Here is a 23411-nt window from a genome sequence, read left to right as displayed (position 1 = left end):
AAAAAAAATGCTCTTACTTTGTATGCCAAAATTAACATCCCAAACGTGCGCGAATCACATGATTGTAAAATATACATCTTTATATTTCTGTAAACAATCACAGTTATTTAGATCGATGAACTTTACACAACGACATAAAATAAAGTAGTGTTTTATTGGCCCATGAATCGGCGCAGATGCTTGACGCGCTTCGTAACATAAACTCATTAATGAGATGAAATGTTGCTGAAAAGTTACTTATTGCTTACTAATGATAAAAAATTCAAGTTTTCGCGATTTACGTAAAATGGAGGAAGCTTTCAATTCGACTGTTTTTGTTTCGTTACCTCATAACTTTCGATTGGATGAAACGATTTTTTAATTTACTCTACATAAATACAGTGTATATGTATACATATCTATAATTAATCTACAAGGAAACTTTTCTCAAATAGACATCAGCATTGCAAGTGTAATATCCGGGTACGTTAAGTACGTGCCCGGATATGCTGACAAAAACATTAAAATTAGATGTTTTTTGGTTTTTATTATCATTTAATTATAAACTTTTGATATCAGATATGCCAAAAACCGTCACTCTTTGTAGAGGCCTTTCTCAAAGCCTAACACACAGATAAGGTTTCGTAATATGGTTATTCCATTAACAGCCAAGGAAATTGAAAATAGTTATTTAAACACGTGACTCAGATACTTCCACACTTCCGCATCATCCCACAGTCACACGTCTGTCATTTATCGATAGCTATTAAGATGAACGTCACTACTGTAGCTACGTGCGCGGGCGCACGTCGCCGCGCGTGACGTCACAACCCGCGAAATTGTTAACAAGGCCGACCGATGACCTCAGTATCACGTGGCCTGCAGCTTCTGAAACTATTTTATCCGCAACTATTCATAGATGTTATAGCGGTATAAGAATTTTTATTGACAGATCTAGAATGACACACGTTTGCGAGTGGGCCTGCGCATCTGTGATTAATAATTTGTGGATGTTTTGTGAGTGCAAATCTTATGTATAACATACTTAGATAATGACTGTACGAAGATAGTGTAGACTTTTTTATAGTTAGTCAAAATCAGTTATGACGACATCAAAGGGACTTCTCATATTTAGTCGTAAAAACCGATTGTCGTGACAGCCGATGATGTTGTTGTTATGTTGATAATTCAGCTGGGACCCCAGATTTTGGTCATTTTAACCCGTCTATAAATAAATGATGTCGTTGTAAACAGTTTTAACTGTATATACAGTTAGCCATTAAAGACGCTCGACGCTCACTGTAAAGGGTATGAAATGACGGGATGAATAGTTATTAAAAAAAATCCGCCTCTAAGTTTTTCGTACTAGACTAAATTGAAATAATATACGTGGACGGCATTACTTTTTTATTAGAATTAAAAATTATTTCACCCAGCCGTAAGTCAAATCTATTCAACTCCAATTCCTGAGATTTACGCATTTAAACAAACAAACTTTTCAGGTTTATATTATTAGTATAGATGTTTATGTGAGGCAGATACATTTTACCTGATTTACTGGTCAATTTGATCAATAGTTACGAGTTTCGGTAAAAAATATAAAAAACGCATACTGTAGAGTTTCCTATACCGGCATATCAAAGGTTCAAAAATTCGACGACATGTGATATCTGCAAACCCGCACTTGGCCACCATGGTGGGTGAACCTGAACCCTCACAGGTCCCCGCAACACATGGAACATACACGAATGTAGATTCTCAATAGCCTTAATTTCCAACAATTGAATGACCGGATTTTAGTAACATTGTAATGTCACGGGAGCTTACAATGTCACTAAAACCGTGATATTGTAATGCAATGATAATTTAACAATTTCATTAGTCGTTAGATTATGAGGTCATCTCCTATTGGTCCGTTCCAAATTCCGATATGGTGAATTGAATTGAATTGACCAATCAGAACGCTCGACTAATCTAACTTCACGATGCTTAATAGTAACTCCATGAAATTACAGACAATCGACACATTACTACCGCCCTACTTGTGCTGTGGTACATACATAGCCTAACACTCAATGAAAATGCAGCTTCGGAAAAGAATTATTGAAATCGGCTCTATGGTTTTTGTGATAAAAAATTTACAAACATACACATGAAGACACGAATATTCCCTTTTTATAATATAATAACAATTAAGACATTGGGGCCTTTAAGATAAGAGTATATAAGTATCTTAAATTCCGACAAAATACCTGTAACACCTCTAATGCTACAATTGTATAGCCGGTGGTGACCACTTAACATCAGGTCCACCAGCTCATTTCCTTTCTCTATCATACAAAAAATTACATAAGTGCAACAGTGGCATCTTATGTCCTAGCAGACTGCCCTTTTTTAAAATGGGAAAATCTAGACATAGACACCCACGGCCCCCAGAGACAGGAGCCGTGGATTATGTCGGATTCCTACCGACTAAAACCCCACTGTGTTCCGACGAACCGCTTTCATGAAGGGGTCACGGGAACTGGTTAATATACGTCCGCATCGCAGACTGCCCTGGTTCAACCGCCGTACGGTTTTCTCCATGAAACCTTACCTTAAAAACTTTAAAAAACGCCGTAGTCCTTGATTCAGTTTACACTTTTACTTTCGCGAGTTACACTGAACGACACATTTTTATTTATATAGATTCCGGGTCATAGCTTACCGAATAACCACACGAAAAGCACTAACTCATTGACACAAATACTCCCGCTACGAATAAATTAACTGGAACAAACTCGCAACAATGTTAGAATTAATTGTGTCGAATACAGCGGATTTCCTACAATTGTGTCGAATGTGGACAATGCTCAACTCATTGACACGAAGGAGACACGCCTCGACAAATATTTTATATAACGCTATGAATCTTATTGAATGTGTCACGTTTTTATTAAACGACATACATAAAAACAATGGATATTAATTGGACTGTATTTTTTGTGTTTATTACTTCATAAATTTTTACTGGGTCAACCGGTTTTTACCATACTTTTTTCATTTGAAAGTTGATACCACAGTTTGGTCCCATGCAAATTTGATCTATTTGAAAGCGGTTTATAATTATGACAGGATTTTTTTTTTTTGCAAATTGATTTCAATATTAATCCTGATTTTTAAAACGGGACATAACTTTTACCAACCCACAGAGTTATCGATTAACAAATCATAAACCCATATGTATATTGAATTTATTTCGTTTTTCAATACGTCAGTTAAAATATAAGTCAAAAGATATCAAATTTATATTATAATAATAACATTAAAACGATTAAATATTGATCAATGTGTCGAAACTTTATTTATTCCTTCCTTCTATAAAATCTATCTTATCGATTAATTTGACACAGTCCTATCAAGCCATGACGCAATCAAAGCCCGATCTTTTGACAGCTACCAGCTTTCACCATAATTATTATTTATACACCGCCTCACTTCTAATTTTCATTAGCTGGTAAGTTATCCACACTTATATTATAAAGAAGAAACTTTTGTATGTTTGTAACGTTTTCACGCAAAAACTACTGGACCGATTTCAAAAATTCTTTCATCATTGGAAAGTTGCAACTTGAGTGTCATAGGTTAGACATATAACGCGGGTAAAGCCAAGGCGAACACTTAGTAAGCCATAGATTACCTTCGGATATCTCTGAATGTCTGACTTCTCACATTTAACGTTTCATGATAAATATGGTGGCTGTTAAATATATATTTGTTGTGTATATACACTTAATATGCATTCAAATTTTTTGATGTCGCCGCTTGCAAACTGCGTCGTCAGTATACAAACGCTATTAGATATGTAGGATAAGTAATTTTAGATTAAGTTAGGTTGTCGCGGATGAATTTTAACCAGCTCCCGTGGCCCCCTCACTCAAATGGCTCGACGGAACACAGTGGGGTTTTGGTCGGTAAGAATCCGACATAGCCCACGGCTCCGTCCCCGGGGGCCGTGGGTGTCTATGCAAGATTTCCCCACAAAAAAAAAGATTAGGTTAGGTTAGTTTAGGTAAGGCCTTTTAATACACGGTAATAAGAGCGCTATGTAACGGGGGGCCACCTCGCAACCTGCTCGTGCTGCTGAGAAGTAAATTCGCGGCGTAATACATAACTGCGCGCGTTTGTTACGAGCGCCCTAGCCACCTTTCGTCCATACAAACGTAGTTTGGCTTTTACTTGATGTTTTGTCTCACCATTATCTAGCTCTGTATGGAAACAAAAATCTCAAAAAATATACGTTTTTAAGATATGAGCATCGAAATTTCTAGATATCAACATAAATTTTGACGCACTTAGAAATTAAAGACTTTTAACGGATTTTAAACGCGCTTTATTCATTATATTATTAACCCCACGTTTCGAACACTTTACAGCGAGCAAGGTCACGGGGAGACTGAACGTTAAAAAGTCTTTAATTTCTAAATGTATAATACTCGCGTAAAATCAAACACAAAAAAATTCTATTTTGGCGCAATTTAAAAGTGGTAGCTCTAAACTGACGTCCCCGTTTTTAAACGGCGAAATCGTAGATATTTTCTGCTAGATTTCTACAAATGTCTTAAATAAGATGACGTCATAAGAACTACGTTAGAATTAAAAGACCATGTTTATTTTGTGAGATTACAATGTCTAGCAAATTATAGTGTCTAATAAACATTCAAACTAAACTGTATTAAATAACTCTTTTAATGCTAGATAAAAAAGCGTTAGCTATTTTCTAGCATCTAATACAGACATTAGTGCTAGACATGGCGTGCTATAAATTAAACTAATTGCGACAAAAAGGTGATATTCACACATCTAACTGACATTGATTGCGTTAATTAGTTAAATAACAACAATTAGCTCGCACGACCATCCCAGTGTGTGGTCTTTGCGTGACTGAACCAATTACACGCATAACTAGCGCCATCTATTATCTGTTAGTCTATTTTTGCTGCGTCTATACGTGATTTTAATAGTTTTTTATAACGTTACATAATTATAGATAAAATTTGCGATACAACGGTTCGAACAGATCTAAATTCTGCAGATTTAGGAAGATGCATTCTAAATTATTATGCGTTGTTTTTAATAATATTTTGCTTTGACATAATTTTCTTTGGACTCGTATTTTTATTATAGACAGGCCGTTCATCCTGGCTCCGCCTACGTTGACACAGGATAAAAATAAGATAAAATATACCCTATGACAATTACGTTTAGCCGGAGGCCCATATCCTTTCCCAGTCCTTTCCTTTATTCCTCTCATCAATCCTTTCCCATTTCCTTCCCAATTAAAGTCGGCAATCCATTTGTAGAGGCGAAAGGTCTGCAATTGACCTTACGCCTCTCCAAATGTTCATGGGCGGTGGTAGCGCTTACCATTAGGCGACCCACCAGCTCCATTGCCGACTATGACATAAAAAAAAAAAAAACGTTTACGTTAATTACGTGGGTTTCCTTAATAAAAGATTTATTTAATTGGTTCATTAGATTAAGTACCCGTTGATTTAAAGTCAGAAACTTACAAATTCACAAACTTTACCTCTTGTTGTAATGTTAGCATAGGTACGTAATATAAATATTATGTTGAAAATCACAAAATGTAAATGTTTAATTAGTACAAAAATTAAACTTAAAGTTAAATGATAATGATATTCTATTAGTTTGTTCAATTCTAAATCGATTCAAAATCATCGTTACTGCCTCTTCAATTTTAGATTCTATGAACAACTAGATGGGCTGGAACTCTCGTTTAGTCTATAACTGAAGACACAAAAGGTGCCTAGGTCCTTAGGTCCCATTAGGCTATCTAATAACGGTCATTTACGATTACCTGTAAAATATTGAATGTGATACTTCAAACCGCTTTAACGCGTGATCGCTGCGGGCAATTTCTATGGATACTCACCAGTATCCTTGCTTGAAGAATTGTTGTTTGATAAGCATTGTTATTTAACGCTGTTTCGAAGTAAAATTATTTGTCTGATGGCTACGTACGTGTGTTGAATTGTGAATGTTTTTGGTGCGTATTGTGTTGTACAAACGATGGTGGATTGGTTTGTTGTAAAGTTAATTTATAGAAAAATGTTTACATAATATTTTGCGTTGCTTTAACCGTGGTAATAAATGGTTTTTACAATGATTATAAATGCAAATTAAGTGGCTTAATGGTTATTAATGGTACATTAATGTTGAAAAACGATGTTTTAATGGCTTATTGGTATTATTACTAGATGTAAGCCAATTAAATTAGGTGTTATTTCAAATAATCTTTCTATATAACTCGAGATGTTGATGATTCTGATTTAGACATAAATTACAATTTTATACGTACTCTATTAAGAAATAAATTTCTTTAAACGAGCAAAAACAAAAGATATATGATAGACTATAAAACAAAAGACACAAACAATAAAGTGACTCACCGAAAACACCAAAAAAGGTAAATTGCGTTGGAGAAATTGCACGCAGCGCGATAGTGTATACCACTATCAAGGTGATAATATTTATCTGGGACAAACATATTTTACGCTAATAACAACAGCTATGTGTCAAAGACAAATACTCCAGGAAAACTAAATATGGCATTACGAGGTATTTGAATCGTTCGCACGTTTACACGGCATTGTGAAAAGCGCCATCTATGGAGAATTAAATGCAAATTATGGTGATAAAACCTACTCGTTGTTATTTCTCTTTATTGTTTAACATCATTGTGTTGTATACTGTTTTACTCTCAGTCAGAGTTAATAATATGACTATTTTGGCAAACTGGTGATGATGATTTTGTGATCAAAAGTCTTCCTTAGAAGATATATGTAATAATTTTAAATTGAACTCTGGTCGCGGATGAATAAAAACCAGCTTTTGTGGCTTCATCACTAAAGCGGCTCGACGGAACACAGTGGGGTTTTAGTCGGTAGGAATCCGACATAACTCACGGCTCCTTCTACGGAGGCCGGAGGTATATATGCAAGATTTCACCAACTTCTGAAATGAAGGGTGTCGTCACCTTCGCTTAAATGTAGCCGTTAGAACAATATTCCGGGTATCACTTTTTAAGGCTTTCGGCATTTTAACAATTAAATGAAGGAAGATAGCTAGAAAATAGACAGAGCAATTGAAATAGTCAACAATGACATTTCAATTTCTTTAGTTAAATTTTTCGGCAATTCAAAAATAAGTTGATGGCATTGTCAGATTAGCTACAAATATGTCAAATATATTAGAATGCTTATGTATGCGGATATGTTTGACCTCCTTGGTACAGTGGTTAACGCGTGAGCGTAGAACCGAGCTGTCTTGGGTTCGAATCCCGGTGGGGACGCACAAAAAAATATCTGGCAGGACTCAGAAGGCTGATCACCCACTTGTCCATAAAAAAAATCGATCAGTGAAACAGATGTATATCATTTGCCCCATACCCCAGTAGGGAACACGGGACTTCACTTAAATGTTAGAATGAAATTTCTTAAATTATGTTTTCATTTCCTCAATTATAGACTTCAACAATTTGAACATATTGCATAATTGAAATACAAGTTATAACTAATAAAAATGGCTGGTGATGGCTTAGCTCGTAAATTTAAAAAATTGTGGACAGTGATCGTCCAATAGCGGCAATTTTTTAATTTGGAAAATAAAAAAATACTAGCGCACAAGCATTTTAAGATACGGCCTAGAGACGGACGGACAGACATACGAACAGGGAAAACTTAGTTGTAGAGTCCCGTTTTAACCTTTTGGGTAAGAACGGATGCCGCATTGCCATTGGTATTTTATTTCAATAACTACTGTTAGTATAAATAAGTTAGACACTACCTATATCCAGGAACAACTACTTTAACAAGGTGTGTTTGTTGCAGCGATACTTCAGCGTGCGACATTGAAGGTCGGCCTCCTGACGATCCAGGGGGTGTCCACTTGTCTCTACCTCTGCATGGATGCCTGCGGGTTTCAGTACGCAAATGTAAGTAATTATCACTACATAACTATTAAAATTATAAGTATACTAACTCTGTCTGTCTGTCTCTTCTTCACGTCTATCACTGAAACGATTTGGATGAAATTTGGTACAAAGATAGTTTGTGACCCGAGAAAAGACTAGGTTAGGATTTACCCCAGTAATCCCACGAGAACCTGATCTACCAGGGGGAAATAACCGACCTTTTTATCCCTAAATAAGCGGGCGAAGCCTCGGGCAGAAAACTAGTAATATAACTATGAGTCCTCCGCTGTGTCTGTCTGTCTGTTCGTAATAAACCCAAATACCACTGCACCGATTTTTATTCTATTGTGCACCATTGGATAGCGTGGTTACCAAGGAATGTTGAATGGCATATAAGATAGAACTAATGAAAACTTTATTTCCATAGTTTATTCAGCTATTGTTTGATTGTTTCAATAAACTAATCACAGGAACTACTGATACAAATCGGAACATTTAATTTGTATTGATGATACATAGAAGTATGTCGTCATGATTTATTGGAAGAAATAACATATGAATATTTTCAATGCTGCAGATAATATAGACTTTAATATAACATTTATATTATTATGTCCACGCACTTACTTTAAAATATAACACTGTTATATTACATCTAATAACAAAAACCTATCTAGTTATTATCTTTAACAAAAAGCCTACAAAATCTCAGAACTACACCAAATTTGGGAGGCACCAGCTTTCAAATAAAAAATAATCATATTCCCAGTACATCAATAAAATAAATAGATAAATCAGATTCCCAGTAAAAAGTGACGAGGTATTAAACAAAAAATCCAATCGAATTGATAACCCTTCTTGAAATCGGTTGAAAAAGGCTCAACAGCGTTTTGCCAGTTCTTTAAAATGTCTAATAAACCAATTGATGTTGTAATTCGAGCTATGTCGCGACAACATATTTTGGTATTATTAAATCCTTGGCCTGAATGCTACAATTGTCGTGATTACTGTTGATAATATGCACAGACTGTAATTAATTGAATTTCATTGATGATAATTGATTGTTTTGGTCTCTGCAAATCGACTGTTGACTAGTGATCCTGTGATATTCGTTTTGTATTGTTGTATATAATTTATTTCGGGCAACGCAAACTTTTTAAAATAAATTAACGTTTTGTTACCTGATGTATCTAAATAAAGAATCGGCTTGCTAAAACTTTTTTTAGTTATTGAAATATAAAGATAAAATATCAATACAGGTAAAATGTCAAAAAAAACAATGCATAATTCCACACTATAATGAAGACTTAATCATTAATGTAAATTTATAGGTTTAAATAAGTAATTAATAAATTTTTGTTAAATTTATTATATATAATAAATTTAACAAAAATTTATTTGTTACGTAAATAATCATTTATTGTAAGTTATTCGAATGTATCGATATTTATTATATAAATATACGCATCGTTTTTTTTCTTAGTTTTTTAATTCTTATTCTATAACTCTGTGGGTTTTCAACCGCTTGACGTGTCATTTTGTGTTTGATAGAATATTGTCGTCTATTGGTCTTAAGAACCTGTAGTGTACCTCCTAGGGACACCAGTGACTTTATTGTAAGAAATAATAAATATGTGTCCCAGCTGTGGGAACATATATGGGCTGATGATGATGATGAAGATTGTAAGAAATAATATTATCAATAGTTTTTTGCATTTTAACAGCGACTGTTATTACTAATTGAATGCTCAGGTGCATCGCTGAGCTACGGAACACAACACTCCACGGGTTTCGTAAACATTCACGTAACATTAGTCGGAAGTCGTGTCATAAACTTTTAGTACTTGGGGTAGCGGTCTGAGATGGGCGGAAGCGGAAGCGGGAGCGATTTTTCAATTAGATATCAATGTATAGTATAAAATATAAGATAGATTTTCGCTACATAGTATAAAAAAGTCGCTTTATTTGTCTTTCTCTATGTCTGTATGTATGATGATATAGAGTGATTCAAGAGGAAGGTTTATATTAAACTACTCCGAACTAAACGCGCGCGAAGCCGCGGGCAAAAGCTAGTATGATAATATATTAATGGTAAAGATGGCGAGACACCTTGATAAAGTGATTAGCGCGTAAATATTTCCTGGGTTCGATTGCCATTGAAAACTAATAAAAAAAATATTCACAGGCTATTAGGACACAGAAAACAAAGTTTCCTTCAAAAAATAAACATGTATTTAAATACATTGAGTGTTAATTTGAACTCGTATATTGCTATTTGAGGTTATATTATATATTTAAGACTTTAAAACGACAAATTCTCGCTGTGTTTATATATAAAAAAGAAGATATTTAAAGTAATTATTATGATACAATATCCGTACGTTAAACTAAAATATTTGATGATGCGTTAAAATGACATTACCTTGTGTTTTGATTAAACATATTATCGCTTTATCGCTTCGCTTACATCCATATTTCTACCCGGTAATTTTAAACATAACCCCATATCCCCGAAATAACTTAATTAAATCATAACACTGTGAAATGGTGATTACATGCCCATAGATTATATTAGTGTTAGATTACAGTATAGATGACTGTTCATTATAATATGGTGATATGTTATTTGATATATAAAAGTATCAGACTTTCTTTTTAATTCTAGTTGGTAGGTAGTAGTTAAATTCTCATAATGTTTGTGATTACTTCTTTACACACTTCTTTGACATTACGGTGTATTTAAGAGTTTTTTTGCGCGACAAAAATATGTATGGATATGAACATTGTAATAATATATTTTAGCTTGCTATGCTTTAATAATTAGAGAACTCTATGCGATTTTTGCCCGATATCTCTAAACGAAGGAGGTTATTCATTCTATGTTTTCTGTTGTCTTGTTACTCCATAACGGTGTGGATTTTAAATCGATTTACGTAGTTTTTTGTGTTAAATAGATAATTGTTGTTATTACCCTTTGAAGTGGTACATACCCCACAGGGACATTGGTGACCATTTTTTGTAGAAAAAAAATGTTCTGCATAATTAGCTTTACAAATTAATTCATTAATTTATACAATATATTAATGTATATCTATTCGGATAACGTGAGTTATTGCGAGTTGTGTGTACCCAATTTATAATAACAGTGTTAAAGTCGTAGTAAACCCCTTTTCCCTCCATTTTGCTATGTTATTAGACATATATAAACCTGCCTCTTAAATCACTCTAACTATTGCAAAATATGCCATAAAAAAAAGATAATTTTAAAGATCTGAGCATACAGACACACAGACGGAATGCGACTTTGCTTTATATAATGGAGTGATATTTGAAATATTCAATAAGCAAACTTATAAATCCGACAAACATGACGTATTTTATTCTTAACTTTCCAATGTCATAGTTCTATTTGGGGCAGAAATCCAATAGAATAGAACAGAATAGAATATCGTTTATTACTAGAAACAACACAAGACGAAAGATGGATAATGTTTAAATAAGAATAAATAAATAAAAAGTGTTAATAATAAAGAAATCAATTAAAATAAGAATAAATTTTGAAACCAAGGTTTGTTTGCTGACATCAAATATCGTGTGGTGAACTACACTTACAATAGATTGAAAAAATATAAAAAAACTAGCTGCGCCTGTAAGTCCATATCCCATAGGAATATCGGGGTAAAAAGTTGTCTATATGTTATTCCAGTAGTCCAGCTGTCTACGTACCAAATTTCATTGCAATCGGTTCAGTAGTTTTTGCGTGAAAGAGTAACAAACACTCAAACACCCTTACAAACTTTCGCATTTATAATATTAGTAGGAAGGATACGACAATATTTTGTTTCAAACCTGTTATATATTTGTCATCTTATCATACAACAGATAATCAAGAAATCCCAAAACCAGGTTCACGGTCAAACTTTCACCAGGCGTGTGGATCATTTATCATCGATTGATCGATAGATCTCGAATTGGAACACTCGATAAAATACACTTGTTGTGATGCTATTGTGATTTTCTAATGAACTATGTAATATTTTAAAGATGGATAAGAGATATATGGAAGATGACAATCCATGGAATGTTGTCGCTTAAGAACCACAGGATAGTTCTTTGGCATCACTGTTATGTATATATTACATATTATAGGAAAGTCGGGATGCCCATGTGTTATTCCAGTTTTTCAGCTATCTACGTACCAAATTTCATTACAATCGGTTCAGTAGTTTTTGCGTGAAAAAGTAAAAAACATACACATACACCCATCTTCACAAACTTTCGAATTTATGATATTTGTAGGATTGATATTATTTTAATAGAGCAACTTCAGAGTTTCTTGCCAGCTCTTCTCTGTGAAAACTGCTTTCCGAACCGGTGGTAAATGTTAGAACTATAAGAAGTCTAATTGAATAAATAAATTTTTGAGTTTGAGTTTGATTACACAATGGGCTATTTATTTTCGTTATATGGCGGGATTCATCTGATGAAGATGCTGTGAGAATTTCATAATCCATCCATCCATATTAATTAAAGTCAATAGGTAAAATACAGTTCACAAATTATTCAGTCGCTTATACTTAGTTCATCTCTAACAATGTTCATAATACAATTAGTTGCCCGCGACTTCGCCCGCGTTATGAAAGGGATATGGACAGTCCTGGGGTTCTCTTCGCGTAATTCTAGTTCCCGTAGATCCGGGATGATAACTGTCCTATGTCTTTTCTCGGATCACAAACAATTCGTTAATAAATTTCATCCAAATCGGTTCAGTGGATTAAGCGCCAATGCACAGACAGATAGATTTACTTTTATTTTAATATTAGCAGAGAACTGTGAAGCTGTAACAAAAATTCAATTTAAAAATAAACTGAAGTGTCCCATAGTGGGCTATGGGATAAATGAATAACACATCAGTTCCACTGATTAATTTTCTAAAAAAAAGACTGATTACCTACTTGTATATTTGAGATCCATCATCGCGTGATCAGCCTTCTACATGATGCCAGAACGAAACTATTATTTCATCCCCACCGGGAATCAAACTCGCCTTCCTCATTTACACCCTCACGCGATAAGCAACTATACCGAATTCGCTGTCTATTTCCAAATTCCATACAGCTCCTAAAGATATAAGCAAGTCATCAAACACGATTTCAACATCGATTTGCTGTATAAAAATACATTTATACAATAATTTTTCACCACTGCCATTGCTTTTGACAGCAGATCTATTCGCGCGTGGGTGGCGGACAAACAGGCGTAACAATCGACAAAATGGTTTTATATCTATATGATTAATGGATTCGTGAAATTGTCGCAGCGACGCGTGATGACAATGAAAGAACTGTCGTCTCTAATAAGATATTCGAGTGGTATTTGTTTTGGTGGGAATCGATACTTTTTTTTATTTTTTAAAATAAAGAGCAGAGAAGAAATAAAGCAAAAAGTTCAATTATTTAAGGTCGAATAAGAATTAATTAACAGCGTTTCCGAACAACTTCAAAAAGAGGTGGGAGTTTTCCAATATTTTTAAATATTTATCACCAGTTTCATAAAATATAACAACGAGTCATTAAAACAATAAATAACAATTAAAATGTATCTCTAACATCACCAGAACATTCACATGATTGAATTATAAACACATTAAAAGGATCAAAGAAACGATTCGAAAAGCTATCCATAGAACTGTTAAATATATCATAAATATTATTAACGACCCGTTTTTTCATAATCATGTCTTATGTGTGTTTGCTGAGACTAACTAGTAGTGAAATGATGTATGTATGGGTTTATTTTTGTATTAGTTTTTTCCCGCGGCATCGCACGCTTTGAATTTGAAGTTACCCTTTCCCTCCTTTTTTCTGTTATATGGTTATATATATATGGTCCTTCCTCTTGTATCACTATGTACTAAAAAGACCCCCATTAAAATATGTAATTTTAAAGATATAAGCATACAGACGCATAGACGACAGAAAGCGTCTTTGTTTTATACTATGTAATGATTACCAAAAAGTGGTTGTTTATTTTAAACTGATTTTAAATAGTTTAAGCTATTTGTTAATAGTTTAAAAATAATATGGATCTTGTATTGTAAGTGTATATATGTAGGTCTTATATTTTTTTTTATTATACGTAATAAGTGTACATTGTTTGTGTGTTCTTTCATTCAAATCTCCGCAAAGACTGGTCAGATAATAGTCAGTTCTTTCTTGCGTCTTCAACAACCGTGCAAGTGTATAAATGCAATCGTTTAGGATTTTTCATGTATTTTCTGCAAAAATATCTTGTCTTTATTTACGTGAAAGAGAAACAAAAACCTCATTTCGATTGCATTTAACGAGCGACATCTTAATTTCGTATCTTAAAATAGTTTTTAATTATTTTTTATGTCCATATTGCATTTGATTTTATAGACATAATTATATAGGGATGTTTACACCCACCAGCATTTGTTGTAATAATATAGAGCTGTTTATACGACCTGACATAAATCGAAAACACTTGAAGCCGCACTTGCTTGTGTTTATCTTTATTTTATCCCTTTCAATATCTATAAAAGCCATTAACGGCAATATAGAACATTATTATATCTTTGACCATCCTTTAATAGTATTGAATATTGTTCTGTACAGTTTTTTTATATATTTATTCCGTTCTTTATTTGACTAGTTTGTGCGTCAAGTTGCCCATCTTTTTCCGATTTATTTTGGATAAAATCCATCAAAATCGGTTCAGTCGTTTCGTTTTCGTTAGATCCCGATAAAGATTTATATAAAATTTTGTTATGTAGAGCATTAAATGGGAATTGTAGGAAGAGGTAAGAATAATAACATGAACTTCTTATATATTTCAGTACTTACCAGCCTTCTGCCCGCGGCCGCGCCTGCGTAGTTAACTATAATATATAATAATACTCTGCGGTGAAACATCTCAAGAACTTGAGATTTTTTACCGCAAAGTAGCCTTTAACTATCTACCAAAAAACATACGAGAAAATCGCCCGGTTTTGACGTGAAAGAAAGACAAACAAACACATTTCATTCAGGATGAATGTATGTTTGTTTCCTTCGTATACGTCCAAAATGGAAGCTAGATCCTGGGCGGGTTACCCCTACTATAAATCAACCATTTCCTTTCCAATCCTTTTATATGCTCCACTGGATATAAAATATAAGGGAGAGGGGGGGGGGGGCATTATTTGAACCACTTAAACCCCTTGTTTGACTACGCCCATGACAAGAACTAGGATATAGATAAGGATAGGATATATTGCTTCAAGAATAATGTGTTTAAACACTATTAAATTATCATAATATATCTTAAAGAATATATTTTATTTTGCTGCAATGGATCATATATATTGGTCATTATATATCGTGCTTTTATCTCATAAGTCCCCTTAAAACTAAAATATTTTCTGTGCATATATCAGTCGTTTTGTAAAATCAATATTAATGGTCGTGAAAACATCTTAACATCTCACACGTTGTATCAAATACATCATTTATATTGTCCCACCCCTAACATTAGGCTCGCTGTTCTAATAGTTCTGTTTTTATTTTTATCATTGTTTGTTATTTGTTATAATTATTTGTTAAAATGTGTAGTTAGGCTTTGCTCGCGTGGTGTTGAAGTGATCATTTTATATAATATGTACTGGCTTTTTCACCCACGTTTCACATGATGTTGCATAGCCTATACCTTTCTCAATAAATGGACTATTCAATAGTACAAGAATTTTTCAAATAAAAAGTAGTCACTGAAATTAGTTCGCAAAACAATAAACTTTTTAGCTTTTTATTATTAATGCAGAATCATATTTAGATTTAAAAAAATCCTTTTAAATAATTATCTTATTCGAAGGGGGAAGAGTTAATTCAATAATTCGAGTCTATTCGTAGATATCACGATTATACATAACACGATGTTATAAAATGTTAAACTAAAACAGATTTTTATTTTGTCATTCCTGAAATATCATATTAAATAAAAATTTGATGATAAAAATCAACCCTAACTCCTGAGTATTATGTTTTCATTTTAGTAAGCTGTATTGATTGGACAGCTTGTGTTTACCTTAATAAAATTACGTAATAAGCTTTATAACAACTAACACATTTGACAACTCCTTCGTTGCATAAAAACAGCAGAATATATCGAAAAGATTTGCTATGTAAAACAAGTAGCTCATAATTACCGCATACCACACTGAAGCAATTGAAGAAAATAAATAGAAAAAAAACATACACATTACGTCCTTTGACGCGTTTATGTTTCAGACTATTAACTCCAAAGGGGAGAGAAGAGCTTTCTTTCAGATTTACCCAACAATTTGTTTAACAAATGGCCATTTACATTTCAAAGGAGTGCGGAGGGTTTTATTTCAAAGGGAAATGTTTCTGAACGATAACTATTGCTAATATGGGATAACGTATAATACTGTTTATGGTCTTCAACAGTTATGTGAAACTTACAGCTTTTAAATATAAAGAACAAAGTTCTTAAGAATTGCCTAGGTTCCGTGAGTGGTGAGATGAGATCACAGTCCAAATGGAAGTTAACTTTATGCTGATGGGACGCAAGACGCATTTTAAATTGGCAATTAGTAAATCAATGTTTTCGTATCATTGATAAGGTAATCAGAGACGATTCTGTATTTCAATCACTTAAATAATTAAGAAATTAACAATGAAAATGTGCCATTTGATCTTGAATCTGTAGTTTCACAAGTTACACAGATAATTGTAAATTCTGATACATTTCTGGCAAGAATACTTTTCATAATAGAATAACTATCCATTTATCTTAATTAATAACATATATTTGAAAAGACAGACCAAATTTAATGAACGAAAGACACCAGCTTTCTAATAAAATAAAAAGTTGGAAATCTGATCTAATTAAAAAAAAAATGCGTTTCCTGTAAAAATAAATTCTTTTGCTGCTGCACTTTATTTTTTTTAACACATCCATAACCAAAACATCCCGGCCACTTTGTAAGTGAAGTGTGGGAGAGGGCGGGAACGATCATTAATCTGAATTTTGAGTTAATTTATATGTAGCAACACTGACATCTATTTGTCACTTTTATGCATTGTATGTTTACGGCTAACCCCAGCGTGTCCTGGGTTGATATTGAATGAAAGTAAACAACTCAGAGCTCAGGAATTACGTCAGTTTTGTACTCTCAGATTATGAAGTTTTTTTGAGTTTATTTGTTACCAATAACATCCAAACACATTACTTTTATTATCATACTAGCTGCGCCTCGCGGTTTCATTGTAAGTTCGTATCCCGTAGGAATATCGGGATAAAAAGTTACCTATATATTATTTCAGTTGTCCAGATGTCTACGTACCAAATTTCATTGCAATCGGTTCAGCAGTTTTTGCGTGAAAGAGTAACAAACATACACACATCCTTACAAGCTTTCGCATATATGATATTATTAGGACTAGCTTTTCGCCTCGGCTTCGCTCGTGGTACACACATAGCCATACTCAGTGTTCATACTTCATTAAACGATTTCACGCCAAAAACTGCTGGACTAATTTCAAAAATTCCATCAATCATTGGAAAGCTGCATATTCACTGACTGACATAAGCTATTTATGGACCACAGGTGAAGCCGGGGCGAACAGCTAGTATAAAATAATAATATAGCGGGGCCCAAATTGTCCACAGAAATCAATTTAAACCTTTTTCTTATACCATTCACACGCAGTCAAGTGAAGTGAAAACAATAGTAATTGAAATAAAACAATAACGGATAATCGATTCGAGCCTTTATTGTTGACAGCTTTGATATAATTTAAATTGACGATACGAAGCTATGGACTTAGAAGCTTTTGTTAGGGTTGCCACTTTGCGATTAAAGTTTCTAAAAAATAGTCCTGCAGATGAAATAAACACACAGAAATAAATATATTGGCATACTTTTAGATAGTGTTACATTAAAAAAGTCACTACATATAAATTATTACTATAATCTAACCATTGGGGTTTCGGGGATCGCAATACATTCATTGATATATATTTGTTATTAGTTATTTTTAACATTCTATTAATATGCTTTGGCTATTCATAATTATGCTTTTGATTGCTATTTTCTGTAATTTAATCATGGATTTATAAATCGAAGTCCGAAAACAGAAATATAAATATACCTTCAATTTATTAAATTTCAAAGAGGCAGCCCTAAATATAACGGTATGTAGAGTAGTTTTGTCTAACCCTAAGCTTGACATTCTCGACATTGTTGTGGGGATGATACTGAATTCTTAAGATTTTCATTAAGATATTCCTTTTGTGAGAAAAGTCCTACAAAATGGACTATTTAAAGCTTAGAATAACAAAATCAACAATGTCCTTGCCTTTGTTTTGAGTATTATTATTTTGAAATAAGACTGTCTTGCAACACGTTAGCTTCTAAGTGTTCTAAATGGTATAAATTTGTAGATAAATTGATTCTATTTTAATAAATAATTCAACGATAATTCAAAGCGCTTATATCAGAATCTACTCGGTCGATTTGTATGAAATTGGGTATAGAGTTAGTTTGGCACCCGAGTAAGGACATAGGATGGTGTTCATCTTATCACATCACCTGTATATTCGTCCGCGACTCCGCCTCCGTAGTCAAAAAGATAGACAATCCTGGAGTGCTTCCCTTAAGTATAGCTTTCATTTGCGTGAGATTTCTGGGATTCGGGATAAAACCTAAGCTATTTTCTTTCTTAGGTTTCAAATATCGTTACTCAGAATTCTTTTTAAATCGGTTTTTAAGGCGTAAAAAGGAGACAGACAGAATTGCTTTCGCATTTATCTTCTTCTAATATATAAAATTCTCGTGTCACAGTTTTCGTTGTCATACTCCTCCGAAACGGCTTGAGCGATTTTGATGAAATTTTTTGTGCTTATCCGGTATCTATGAGAATCGGCCAACATCTATTTTTCATCCCCCTAAATGATCAGAGTAAGGCAGAACAGCGTTTCCCGGGTGCAGCTAGTAATATTACAAAATAGTTATTAATAATTTGCGTTCTATCCGTTTAAGGTACTTAACTTATTGAATTATAAAGTTAGATAGTCACACATACATCAAGTTAAAACATAAAATCTGATATCATTCAGATATCTCATAAACTTATAACATGGACGCGCATAAAACAGATACCGTTAAAACTCATTCAATTAATAGTTTTCAGAGAAGTTTAACCGACAGCTGTTTCGTAACTCTGACACAATCGATCACTTTTATAATCTATAGTTACGTCACAGCATCCTCTTGTAAATGATATTATGAAGTAGCTTCTGATTGGGAAGGCTGGGGGCACACTGGGTTTTTAATAATACTTCATTGAATAACTCGTAGTGTATTGTGAGGGACGGAGGATATCATAATATCAACTGATGTCCAGAAAACGTAGAAGGTTCTGAATTGGACTGAATTGTTTTGGGCTTATATTAGAGATTTACGTTATTCATTTTTTGTTTCATAGGATATGGCTGTCATTTCATCCTATTTTAGAAATTGAAGTGGGAATCCCTCCTCCCAATCCCCCTGGGACGTCAGGGACGCTATATATAAAGACAATTCAATATATATCGAAATATACGTTTTATTGTGGTAATCCTTAATATTTCCAATAGTTTTGTGCAATCTAAAACAAAAAAATTACTTTACTAGCTGCGCCCCGTGGTTTCACCCGCGTAAGTTCGTATCCCGTAGGAGTATCGGGATAAAAAGTTGCCTATATGTTTTTCCAGTGGTCCACCTGTCTACGTACCAAATTTCATTGCAACCGGTTCAGTAGCTTTTGCGTGAAAGAGCAACAAACACACACACACACACACACATCCTTACAAACTTTCGCATTTATATTATTAGTAGAATTCACTATGAAAAAAAAGTGTGGCAATTTAGGTAGAAAACTTCGTTAACTAAAGCCCCGAATTTTACCACTACAACCTTCGCCGCAGATTGTCCTCTAACAAAAAAAAAATAATTACCGTTATTACCCATTATACTACCAACCTAAACGAATATATTGTATCGTGGGAGAGCTCACAGATCATAATAGTTTCCGTCTCAGCGCAGTTGATAAACCTGCGCCATGATATATATCAGGTTGATCCGAAACAATCAATAATATGTCTCTACTTTCAATATTCTGGTTCTACAGTAATATAAAAGTGAAGTCCCGTGTCCCCTAGTGGGGTATGGGGCAGATGATGTACATCTGTTTCACTGATCGATTTTCTTTACGGACAAGTAGGTGATCAGCCTTCTGTGTCCTGCCAGACCGAGATATTTTTTTTTTGTGCGTTCCCACCGGGAATTGAACCCAGGACCCCTGGGTTCTATGCTCACGCGTTAACTACTGTGCTAAGGAGGCGGTCAAGCTACTTTAAATAGACAGATTTTGATGATCTACAGTAATATAAGGGAAGTTATTTATTCCTCGTAGAAACTTTTTTTTACTGTGACATGTTTCTAGTACAATTCATCCTACTATCCTACTAGTCCTACTAATATTATAAATGCGAAAGTTTGTAAGGATGTGTGTGTGTGTTTGTTACTCTTTCACGCAAAAATTACTGCACCGATTGCAACATCTGAAATAATACATAGGCATTTTTTTATCCCGATGTTCCCACGGGATAAAGACTTACGCGCTTAAAACCGCTGCTAGTTTTCAATACATTTTGATTAATCTTAATATATATAAATTATGTCAGTCCGTTACGTTAGTCCGTGATGGACTCCTAAACTACTCTACCAATATTAATAAAATTTGCACACCATGTGCAGTTTGATCCAATCTGACGTTTAGGACATTTATAAACATATTTTTCATAATTGACATAATATATTTTTATATATATGTAGTTTATTTATAGTAATTAATCAACTATTACAAACTTCCTGTCATATATCATTACAGTGTTAAAAATCTTCTTATCTCTATTATATATAAATATTTTATTTGTTTAATAGGGCAATAATATATATACGTTACCGTCAAATATAAGTTACTTACTAATAACTTGTACATTGTACTACAATGTACATACATTTCTCTCCATTCGCTGCAAACTATTATGCGTTTATTTAATTTTATATGAAACAATCGGGACTAATTTATCACACACATCCCTTTAAATGTAGATCACACGCCCTTAACAAAATAGAAGTCCCAAAACAGATAATAGACAAAACTGTTTGCCCAAAATAAAGCGTTTAAAGATAATGGCGGGAAAAGGATTAATAACTAGCGTCAATGACAATGATAGCAACCCCTAAATGGCCCGCCTTCAATGGGATGACAAAATTAAGAGAAAAAAAGTAAAAGTATAGACTAAAGGTTTTTACCGCGCCCCGGGCGCCGTGAGTGTTGCCGTCACAAAAAATGATGATCGGAAAAAAAAGTGTAAAAGGCCCATAGAATAGACATAATTTATCCTTGAATTAATGATAGCATTGTGTGTTTTCGTTGTAATTTTTATTTACGATTGTTTACCCTATTTTATGTTTTAATATGATACGATATTTATAGCCCTTTGGATTTTTGTACTGAGGAATTTTGACTTTTTCCAAGGGTTGTTTTTATTTATGGCAACCCGAATCGACGTTTTAATGAGACTGGTTAAAAATTACTCTCTTTGTTAAGTGACAAATGTTGTTCTTTATTCACAATAGATATTTGTTTAATGGTCAATAAAAATTAGATTTTAATTCTTAAAAAGGACGATTTTTATCTAAATGGAAATGGCGTCAACTAATGATGTTTTGCTTGTCCTAATAAGAAACTGAGAATACAATGCGAAGCTTAGTAAAGTCTATACTATCCTATCCTACTAATATTATAAATGCGAAAGTACGAAAGTTTGTGAGGATTGATGTATGTGTATCTTTATGTTTGTTACTATTTCACGCAAAAATTACTAAACCGATTGTAATTAAATTTGGTACGTACGTACGTGGAAGAACACATATTCAACATTTTATCCCGATACATACAGACTTAGGCGGGTGAAATCGCGGGGCGCAGTTAGTATATAAATAATCACTAATTACCTAACCTAACCTAACCAAAATGTATTTAAACCATATTACGTATAACTTCCCTTATAGATAATACAAAATGTGTACGTACTTATACATACGTAGACGTATACATTTTTCCTATCCTGTATAAATATATATAGCCACAGTGATAACTAAATAGCAACATGACGAATTTGAGAAAGAAATAACAACTATCTTGATTTTCCTAACAATTTTATTGTTATATACACAGACACGCCGCGTTCAGTAAGATTAAGAGATTAAAATTCGTAATAAATTTATAAATGATTAATAATGATATCCAGCTCTGGGGTATTAGGTTAAAGATTCCAGATAATGAAACGAATGGATAGTTCTGACAATAAAACGTCGTAAAATAACGATAATGATGTTTCGATAATCTATTGTTTCAACTTTGAATGCGGGTGAAAAACATTGATATAGCATTATGGACATAAAATCCTCAACTTGCATATAAGTTTATAGAATGGGGCATATACACTTACAACCTGCTTTATTGGTAGGCCGAGATTTTCTATATAATACACCAATAGATATTAAACACGAGTCCTTTCGGTAATAACACTTAGTCGACTCATTTATAAGAGAAGGTGAAAAAAATATTGTAAAATATTACCTACTTATAATATCGCTCCTTGTAATTGTTATTAAAAGAATTAAGAAAAAGTGTTTAGTAGATTTTAACATCAAAGGGAAACGAGTGATTTACATCTTCCCCGATTGACAAATCAATTCGTACAAATTAAAACCTTAATATTTATTTGTGTAAAAAAAATACAAATCAATGTGAGTGTTGTATCATATGCATACTAAATTGTTACCCTGTATAAATATGATAAAAAAATATTGTCTACGGTGAGCATAGACTTTATGGATTATTCACACTCCCACATAACCGTGTTCCCGCCACGAACATTATATCCAACGTTTTAAATTCCCATAAACTCAATGCAATGACACCATATCGGATCGTAAACTTTTATCTCTTCATTTCCTTTTATTTTATTTTACACCTTTTGTTCTAACGCGTTATTATAAAAACATCCCGTCCATCGATACTGCCTTGACCAATGTGTGACGTTAAAAATAATGTGCCCATAAAGTTTTTTATAATCTGTGAAATCGAAAATGTTTCAGCTATGACATTGGTGAAAAAAGAAAAAAAAATAGATAGCATCTGTTTTTTTTTCGTCTACATTTATTCTAACTTGTTTTTTTTTATTTATAATGTTTTCTTGACTAATGATTAATGTAAACTTATACACACATTCACTTGGTTTTAAAATTCCCTAAGGTTTTATTAAATATCTGTTCAATTTTAATGGCTATTAATATTAAAATTTTACTTATTTAGTGAAC

The 23411-nt window shown here is 33.3% G+C and overlaps 1 protein-coding gene across 3 annotated transcripts in view; it reads left to right on the top strand.

Moving 5' to 3' along the window:
* Positions 1-23411, top strand: part of LOC119828940 (fibroblast growth factor 22) — a 178184-nt gene that overhangs the window by 143909 nt on the left and 10864 nt on the right. For all 3 annotated transcript variants that reach the window (XM_038351268.1, XM_038351267.1, XM_038351269.1), the window contains one exon: positions 7872-7975. In XM_038351268.1, the coding sequence (XP_038207196.1) occupies positions 7872-7975 (104 nt within the window). The remainder of the gene's footprint in view (positions 1-7871; positions 7976-23411) is intronic.

This window comes from Zerene cesonia, chromosome 9, assembly GCF_012273895.1.
Source record: "Zerene cesonia ecotype Mississippi chromosome 9, Zerene_cesonia_1.1, whole genome shotgun sequence".
Classification (NCBI taxonomy): domain Eukaryota; kingdom Metazoa; phylum Arthropoda; class Insecta; order Lepidoptera; family Pieridae; genus Zerene; species Zerene cesonia.
Note: the sequence above shows the minus strand (reverse complement) of the source record. Positions and strands in the feature narration are given on the sequence as shown.